This window comes from Symphalangus syndactylus, chromosome 20 (genome assembly GCF_028878055.3).
Source record: "Symphalangus syndactylus isolate Jambi chromosome 20, NHGRI_mSymSyn1-v2.1_pri, whole genome shotgun sequence".
NCBI classification, from domain to species: Eukaryota; Metazoa; Chordata; class Mammalia; order Primates; family Hylobatidae; genus Symphalangus; species Symphalangus syndactylus.
Genome location: NC_072442.2, coordinates 59,564,472 through 59,574,296, shown reverse-complemented (window position 1 = coordinate 59,574,296; position 9,825 = coordinate 59,564,472). Strand labels below are relative to the sequence as shown.

Here is a 9,825-nt window from a genome sequence, read left to right as displayed (position 1 = left end):
GAAGATGAGAAAACTCCATCTTTATTGCATTTTCCCAGGCAGCGCACTGCACTGTCCTCTTTCCAACACACAGCTCCTGTCCTCTTTCCAACACACGTCCTCTTTAAAGTAACATACAAACCTTTCAATACAAGCTAACAAATTATGTCTGAATCCTCACAATTCAATAACAAACACTCAACATCAAATAAAAATTTATTTTTACAAGAATTTCGGGGAAATGCCACGTAGTTATAAATATAATAGATATGTTATGTAACTACTCTAGGTAATAACAGTGCTCCCTTCAGCACCACATGTAGTAACAGATAAAAAAGATTTAAAAATAAACATTTAGGATAAAAAGAATCCTCTCTTAAAAACAAAAACAGAATTATATTTATGTGTATATAACAGGTGTAACACCCATCACACAACTTGATAAGAACAGTGTCTTTTAAAAAATACTTGTATTTCTAAACTAGTTAAATAAAGGTAGTAATAATGCCATGCCCATCATTTTCAAAATAAACAAATAAAACATATAGTATACATTGCACATGTTAGCATATATGGAAGGCATGTTAAAAATCACAACTGAATTCTCACAATTCAGTAACAAACACTAAACAGAAAATAAACATTCCTATTTACAAGAATGTAGGGGAACTACCACCTACCTACAAATATAATGCATATATTAGGCCAGTATCATACATAACAAGAGTGCTCCCTTCAGGAGCACATGTAATAACAGATAAAACGATTTAAAGAGAAAACATTTACGATAAAAATAATCCTCTCTTAAAAATGAAAACTAAATTATATTTATGTGCATATAACACCCATCAGAGAACTGTATAGGAACAGCATGTTTTCAAAACTACAAAAACTCCAAACTATTTCAAATCAACCTAGTAATAATTCTATGGCCAACATTTTAAAAATAAACCAATAAAATGTACAGTAGCTATTAAACTATCTCTTAAAATCCTATGGCAGTAATTTCATATTTTACAAAGAATTCTGTGACAATCTGAGCGCCTGCGCTGTGCCTTCAAATGCTCTGGACTGTGGCAACCAAGTCCATAGGAAACAGGAACTCCAGCTTCCAGCCCAGGGGAGGCTGGGATTCAGCAACGTGAGAAGGGAGGTTTTGCCGCAGGAAGGGGTGGAATCAGAAACACCCCTGCTTTCTCACTTTCCCTCCACTGACTCCTAAAAGTACCTCCATGGCTCCTAGGAGGGAAACCTGGTCACTCTATTTTGCCCCTTCTAGAAGAGTCCAGCTTCTTCTAGATGATCTGCATAGGAGGCTCCTCTCTTCCTTCCTGGTGTCTGGCATTAGTGTCGCGATAAACTTCCTGCTGAAAATTCCCATCTCCCCTGGGCCCAGTGTTCTGTAAGTGAGAGAGAGGATGTCACACTTCAAGGAGGGATATCTCTAGACAGGAAGGTTATTCCCATCCCACGTCAATCCTAACTAGAGTTCAGAGCAATGTATAAATCCGATTTTATCTCTAACCCTTTATTGTAAACCCTGATTCTGAACCATCAGTTTTGATTCTGGTACTCACACTTTGGTGAGCTTGACTCCAAAAATCACTTAATACACCCAAGGTCAGCCCCAGTGATCTGCTTCATAGCAAGGACTTTGGGTGGGTCCACTCAGGGAGTGAGCACCCTTGGAGGACGTGGCTTTGGACTTCATCACACTTGGGGCCTTTTATGTTGCTTAAGATCTAAACTTTTAACCACGCTACGAACATGTCTAACACGACAACCTCAGGAACCAGCAGACCAGATTCCTAATCCTGAACTTTAATCTGTCATGTTTAAGTCTAAGGCTTGGTCCTAAATGTGGTTAGCTGCACAAGATGTCAACCAAATCTTCACTGAATCCTTTCCCCAAATCAGTAACTCAAGTGTGTCAACCATGAGCCTCCCTGGACCTAGGTAGTATTCTCATTTTTGAGAAAGTGTCACTCTGACGTCCCGGCTGGAATGCAGTGGCAGAATCACAGCTCACTGCAGCCCCGACCCCCGGGGGTCTGGTGTTCCTCCCGCCTCAGGCTCCTGAGTAGTGGGGACTAGAGGCGCTCACCAGGACGCCCGGCTAATTTTTGTATTTTTTGTGGAGATGGGGTGTCGCCATGTTGACCAGGCTTGAAGCCAGATCAAGCAGTTAGGTTCCTCGGATTTTCTTATAGATGAGAATATTCTGCCTTTACCCTGGAGGATACACACGTACCTTCCCTCAGGCCGATGACCTCAGGCCTCCACGTCCCCGGAGCTCTAGGAAATGAGGGTGCGATCTCGGGCCCACACCCAGTGCTCTGGGTCATAAGCCTGGATCTGGAAAAACACACACCACTTGAGAAGCCAGGGATTCCCCAGGAAGACCCCTCCCTGCCCTCCTCCAGCCTCCAATCCACCCCATCTCTCCCCACCACCACCTCCTCATATGGCCCCACCTACCTCCTCCATCTCCTCTGGGGAAACCCACGTCCTCCAGCGCATGGAACAGAGGAGCTGGTATCGAAGCTTATGGAACAAGGGTCGCTGGGAGTAGTTCTTCCCATAGAGGAAGGAGAAGATGTCTTGTTTGGGGGCCTGGTTGTCCTCCTCCATGTCACTGGCCAGGTAGCTGGGGAGAGAGATCAGGTTGCTGCTCAGGGGCCCCACAAAGAGGGACCCCTGCCTGAGGGCAGCTTCCCAGAGAGGAGTGCAGGGGACCGTCCTCAGCTCAGCACCAACATCCACCCTGCAGAGAGCCCTGCCTTCCTCAGGAGGCCTCGCTGGACAGAGACCTCCTAAGGGCGCCTCTCACACCTTCAGAAAGGAGATGATCCAAGTGGTGCCTGGGAGTGGTGGCTGTTGCCTGGAATCCCAGCACTTTGGGAGTCCAGGCAGGAGGATCACTGGAGGCCAGGAGTTAGAGACCAGTCTGGGTAATATGGCAAGATCCCCTCTGAATTTAAAAACAACCCAAGTCTTGTCCTAAGATGTGTCCTGCTATCCTTATACAAGACAGATGACGTCACCTCATCCTAGTCCCCATCCCTGTTCCTCCCAAACCCCCCTTCCTTGTCATGTATGCACACACCTGTCTTCCCCCTCCATCATAAGTGCCCCCAAGGACAGGAACTGACTGGTATGTTTCTGTAAATCATCTCTCACCTACCAAAAGGCCACTAGAGGGCTTCGTTTATCTTGGTGCATTAATTCAACAAGCATTGCTGTGAACTCTCTCTTCCCATCCTTCCTATTCCCTGGCACATATGATGTACTTCATAAGGTTTTGTTGAATAAATGAATACATGAATGAATGAAGGAAGGAAGGAAAGACTTATCTTATAGGCAAATGCCATATGAATTATTTCATAGAGTCAATATAACATGAGCACTTGCAAAATAAAAAGAATTGCACTGAGTGTTTCAAGAATACTTTGATATTTTGGCTGACTGGGTGGCTCATGTCTATAATACCAGCACTCTGAGAGGCTGAGGTGAGAACCCAGGAGTTCCAGAACAGCCTGGGTGACATAGCAAAACCTCATCTCTACTAAAAATCATAAAAACTGGCTAGACGTGGTGGCATGCACCTGTAGTCCCAGCTACTTAGGAGGCTGAGGTGGAAGGATCACTAGAGCCTGGGAGATGGAGGCTGTGGTGAGCTATGATCTGGCTACAGCACTCCAGCCTGAGGAACAGAGCAAGTCTCTGTCTGGTAAAAACAAAAACAAAAACTTTGATATTTTGACAAGACCCTGCCTTCAATGGGGGTCTAGTCTGATGGGTTTGGGGAAAAGGAGGGCAGATAAATGAATCCAAAATGTCACATTATCCTAGGATGTCACTAAAGTGCTGCGGCCATGCAGAAGCTGGAAGATCAAGGGAGTCATCGCAAAGGCTGTGGGGTTGAACCGACTTGAAGGAATGGGTCACTCCCTTCAGATCCACATGTGTGCAGGACACCCAGACAGAAAACACAAAATCAAAATGGAGTGGAGGGCATTTGGGAGGAGTGGCGAAAGCAAACAACGAAACATGAAGATGGTGGGCAGGTTTGGTGGTAGAAGGATTGCAGAGAGGGTTGAATTCGCCCTGTGGACCCGGGCCTCCATTTAGAGACAAATCAGCTAAGGAAGTCGTTCAGGTGGGCAGTGAAGGGGTGGGAGCTGTGCTTTGGAAAGCTATTCAGGCAGCACTAGGAAGCCCCCTGGCTTGGGGCGGGACTCGCGGGAAGCCCCAGCAGGGAGTATTTGATGACGGATCCGTGTTATGCGAGGACGACCTGAATTTCGGCCTCTGTCATGGGAACCTGGAGAAGGATGGAAAATTGCATTTGGTGTTGATATGGGAGGGAGAGAGATGGGAGAACCAGAAATGGCTGTTTGCTTGGGGAGTAGGGTCGTGTCCACGGCTTTCCTTTTCCTTTAGGACGGGTTCATGTTTCCTTTTGTTTGATTCTACTATTTGTCAACTGCATTTGTGTTTGTTTTTAGAAAGAAGAGACTAAGAACGCCACAGTATAATCTTATCATTTTTATACACAGAGTCAGGAGGAGAAATAGGGTAAAAAAATAGATGGAAGGTTGGAATCCCACTTCATCCACTGTCCCAGGGTGTTGGATATTGACAGGTGGGAAGAAGCAAACTACTCACAGAGCCAGGAAGAAATGAATGCGTCGGTATTGCCATGAGAAGAGGCCGGCACGGCTAAAATATGCTATGACCATAGCCAGGAGATACTGATGGAGAGAAGGGAACACAGAGAGAGAAAGGTTGGTCACATCCTGGAAGAGGAAGATGGTGGAGATAAGGGAACAGGGGCTGGGGCGCAGTTGTCTATCACAGAAGGAACCTCAGTGTTGGGTGACTATGCTCGCTGGGGGCTTGCAGGTGGAGAGTGTTCAAAGTCAGCTGCAAATCCGGGAAGTCGGAGGAAGGGAGGTCTGTGATGCTCCCATGATGATGAGCTCCGATGGGATCATTGGAGGGAGTGTGTCTAGGGCAGCTAATGTCAGAAGGGTCTTGGTGAGCTGGGGCAAAGGACTGTCCCAAAGATCTGAGAGGATAGGGGTAAGGAGTTTCAGGACTGTGGCCCAGGGCCTGGATCCCAAAGGACCCTGAGCAGAGGCAGGGGCCACCTGTCCACTATGCAATAGGCCACCAGAGCCCTGAGGGAGATGTTGACAAATTATGAAAAGACCTAGAATAGCTGGGGACCGTGACTCACGCCTGCAGTCCCAGCTATTGGAGAGGCTGAGGCGGGAGGATCACTTGAGCCCAGGAGGCTGAGGCTACAGTGAGCTGTGATGGCACCACTGCATTCCAGCCTGGGCAACAGAACGAGACCCTGTTTCCAAAAAGATAAAAATCAAAACGTGGGCGCCCAAGAGTATGGAATCAGCAGGTGGGAGATGATAGAGGGAGAGAGGAGAGGAACTGTGGGTTTAGACGCTGCACCCTCCCCCAGGACGTGTGTTAAAACAGGAACACAGTTGAGTGGAGAACAAACTTACCTTGTCTGACACCCTCAGATCTTTGTCCCAGGCCAGGAATTTTTGAACAACAGGATCCCCTGTGAAAAGAGAGCCTGTGTCAGGGTGAGAAGCAGAAAAGGGTTGCCGTGGGAGCAACAGAGCAGAGAGGAGAACTGTGCCCCTCTGGGGGAAGTCTCAGGATTGTGGCCAAGGGTTAGGTGGATGGGAGAGGAGAGAAGGACTTTCACTGGGCGAGGAGGGAGGCTTCTCTTCTGAGACTCCCCTGAGGAGAGGCTGAAGGAGGCCTTTGGTGTCAGAGTCTACAGGATGAGGAGCTGTGAATAAGCCATGATGCCCTCCCATGAGACACGAAGGGACCACCACAGAAGTCATAATGGAATTCCCATCATTGCTTCCTGAGATAGTCACAGCTGGGTGTGCTCATGGCCTTGTTATCCCCTTCCATGGATGGAGACACTTAGGTTTAGAAAAGTCAGCAAGAGACATAGAGTTTCAGAGGGTACAGCTGAAACCAAGCTTTCTTTTATCTTTTATTTTATTTATTTTATGACAAGGTCTTTCCCTGTCAACCAGGCTGGAGTGCAGTGGTGCAATCATAGCTCATTGCAACTTCAAACTCCTGAGTTCAAGAGATCCTCCCGCCTCAGCCTCCCAAAGCACCAAGATCTCAGGCATGAGCCACTGCACCAGGCCAGAAACCAAGCTTTCTTATTTCAAGTGCAGACCTTTAATAAGACTAGCCTAATCCTCTATCTCCTAAGCATCCTCCTCCCGCATGGAGCGCTCACCCCCCAAGGAGGGCATATTCTTCTTATTGGGAAAGTGTGACTATCGAAAGGTTCCACTTTTTTAAAAGAACCGGGTTGGAGGTGCTCTTTGGGGTATCCTCCTACCAAGCAGTCTGTTGAAGGCCTCGTGGTGCTCGGGGAGCACGGAGGATGCTTGCTTTCGCTTCAGCTTCATCTTGAGCCCACACAGCGTCTCCACCACCCAGGTGTCCTTGGGCTCAGGGGCGCGCTCCAACTCCAGCTGCTCCTCCGACTCCTCCTCGGATTCGTCTGACCATTCCCTCCTCCTTTTCAGGCCAAGGGATTGAGGCCGGGGGCTGGGATCTACCCAAGGGGCTGAGTGAAGAAACCAGGCCATGGTGTCATGTTTCTGCCATTGATCACCTTAGACCCCCGACCCAGAAACCTCAAACTACTCTTCCATCCTCCCCAGACTCGCAGACTGTCGGCTTCTCCAAGCCATGTTTCCACCTTTCTCCTTTGCTGATCTCCATCTGCCTCTCCCTCACCTCCCCATTCTTCCAGCTCTCTGTCCTCAAAACATTTCCTCATCACAGATAAGAATTTTCGATTGGAGAAAAATGGAAACCTTCCCTTGAGTTCTGTCTCCTCTCCCACTCTTTTTTTTTTTTTTTTTTTTTTTTTGAGGTGGAGTCTCCCTCTTGTTGCCCAGACTGGAGTGCAGTGGCGGGATCTCAGTTCACTGCAACTCTGCCTCCTGGGTTCAAATGATTCTCCTGCCTCAGACTCCTGAGTATCTGGGACTACAGGCGTGCGCCACCATGCCCGGATCATTTTTGTATTTTTGGTAGAGGCGGGGCTTCATCGTGTTAACCAGGATAGTCTCGATCTTTTGACCTCATGATCCGCCCGCCTCGGCGTTCCTCTGTCATCTTTTGAGCGCATCTCCTGACCCCCTTCATTGCTCCTCAGACTTTCTTTCCACGTGGCCATGCTTGGCCGCACTCCCTGCACCCTCCTTCCCAGATCCCTGGCGTTCTGAGTCCCTCCTTTCCTTCCCACACACCCTACTCAGGTGCTCCAGATTCCCAGTAACTGGCCCCCTTCCCTCTCCTCAGCCAATCATCTCCCATCGCTTCTCCCTCCAGTCACCTCACCTGATGGTCCTGGCACTTCGTCATCCACAACCACCTCAGGGGACCACACCGTTGTGCTAGGCTGGGGGCTCTCCTCCTCAAACGGGGAGTGCGCTTGACCACTGGCCATAATCTCTCCCAAACGCTTTGTTTCTGTCCACAGAACCTAGTCCCTGTTCTGTCCAAAGCCTTCTTCCAGACTCCGTTAGGACCCAGAAGAGCGCGTTTCTCTTCTAGAGGCTCAGGAGAAGTTAGGAGTGAAGAGCAGCTCTGAGAAGTTGCTGTTGCCCACCTGAGCTCCCAAGCACCCAGAGTCCAATCAGGAAGGTCGGAATCTCTGATGTCATCGGTCTTTCCAACCTGGCAACCAGTTTGAAGAAAAACACACGTAACTGCCAAACTGATCTCTTTTCTTGGAGTTCCGGGGTGAACGGTATCTCCTGGCAATGTCCCAACCTCTGAGCATTGTCCGAAAGCATCCTCAGGGTCTCCGCATTCCTCTTTTCCCTGTCCCAGCAGAGGCTGTGTCTTCTCCACTCTAAACTTGAGGGGTATTGGGCTCTCCTCCCCGCTGGTCCTTCCCATTTCAGAGTCCAGTCTGGTGGGAGAGGGAGGAAGGTGGAAGGAAATTTAGGGTATGGATCACCTAAAGCCTGCCCCTCCAGTTCAGCTAAGGAACTCTGGTCTATATATCAACTATTACAACATATCTATTTTACTTGACCCCCAAATTTTCCTACTATTTATGTATTTTATGAATAAAATATCCTGTGTACAAAAAGACTAAGGGGAAAAATCTCAGCCAGGCCCAGGGGCTCCTGCTCATAATCTCACTCCTTTAGGAGGCCAAGGCAGGAGCGTCACTTGAGGTTAGGAGTTCAAGATTAGTCTGGGCAACATAGCAAAACCTCATCTCTACAAAATATAAACAAAGTCATCAGGAATAGTGGCACACACCTGTGGTCCCAGTACTTGGGAGGCTGAGGCAGGAGGATTGCCTCAGCCCAGGTGTTTGAGGCTGCAGTGAGCTATGATTGCACCACTGCATACCAGCGTGGAGGACAGAGTGAGACTCAGTCTCAGAAATATTTTTTTAAGAAAAAGTAAAAATATAAGAGCAGGATAGTATCTCAGATACCATCCAAAAAACCTGTGAGTTCTGGCCCAGCTTCCTAATGGGCTCCTAGGAGTCTCTCGCTGATGGGAAAGGCACAACTGAACGAGGACGCAGATCCCGTCGCTGTGGAAGTCCAAATGTTAGGAAGCTCTGCTTACGTTGAGTGGACCTTTGCATTCATGATGCTTTTAACCATCAGAACTGGTTGGATCTTTTTACAACAAAACAGAAAATCATCTTTCTCTCCTATTTAATAGGTTTTCAAATATTAGAAGGTCAATATTCTGTTGCCATTAAAATTTCTCTTCTGTACCACGTAAACTTCTGATTAATCACTCTTCAACCCAGTTTTGCATATTCCTCTGTCTTCTAGGCACCTTCTGTAGACAGGCTACAATAAGACAACCATCTTAAATTATGTCAATACATTGTCCAAAAACGAGCTAAACAGTCCAGGTTTCATCTGATATGCTCAGGGAAAAGCAAAACTATCACTTCTCCCCTTCTCTTTTCCTTCAGTGATGCAGGTTAATACAACAATGGCTGTAGGTATGCACCAAAAATATCATTAGAGTGAAACAGAAGGGCTTTATTGGCTGGGCATGGTGGTTCATGCCTGTCATCCTTACGCTTTGGGAGGCCAAGGCGGGAGAATCACTTGAACCCAGGAGTTGGAGACGAGCCTGGGTAACGTTGTGAGACTCCGTCTTTCCAAAAAAATTTAAAATTAGCCTGGTGTGGTGGTACGCACCTGTAGTCCCAGCTAGTTCAGAGGCTGAGTTTGGAGGAAAAGAAGTGCTTAGCAAATACCAGCCTTTTAGCCTAAGGATCTCAACTAGGAACATTAAGATACAGATGCCAGGACCCAGCCCCATAGATTCCAATTCCAAAGGACTGAAGTGGGGGCTGATTTAACTTCGTCATTGGAGTCCATTCAGATTTGGAACTCTCTGGGGGGGGCAGCGCAATAGAGATCCCAAAGAAAGCAAAGAAAGCAAAATCACTCTCAAATGAAATGAGCAGGAAAGATTTTTTGAGCGAGGTAAATAAGGCCTGGCCTCACATGGGAGGGCTGTCACCAGGCTTTGTATCCTTGGCTTAGTGGGAACTTCTGAAGCAGCCTCCAAGGCCCCTGTATGCTGGTCGACAAGCCCCCTAACATTGGCTCACAACTGTAATTCCAGCACTTTGGGAGGCCAAGGCAGGAGGATTGCTTGCGCGCAGGAGTGCAAGACCAGCCTGTGCAAATTGGCGAAACCCTGTCTCCACCAAAGCATAAAAAGCTAGGAGGGTATGGTGGCACCTGCCTGTACTGCCAGCTACTCGGGAGGCTG

At 47.9% G+C, this 9,825-nt stretch overlaps 1 protein-coding gene across 1 annotated transcript; it reads right to left on the bottom strand.

Annotated features, from left to right (window-relative positions):
• SPDYE4 (speedy/RINGO cell cycle regulator family member E4) lies at positions 1–7,776 on the bottom strand. Its single transcript, XM_055257628.2, has 7 exons — positions 7,396–7,776; positions 6,383–6,613; positions 5,508–5,566; positions 4,648–4,733; positions 2,458–2,626; positions 2,231–2,334; positions 1–1,379 (listed from the first exon to the last, which is right to left on the bottom strand). Exons 1-6 carry the CDS (start codon positions 7,502–7,504, stop codon positions 2,275–2,277), a joined length of 714 nt encoding a protein of 237 aa, XP_055113603.1. The 5' UTR covers positions 7,505–7,776; the 3' UTR covers positions 1–1,379; positions 2,231–2,274.
• Positions 7,777–9,825: the final 2,049 nt, after the last annotated feature.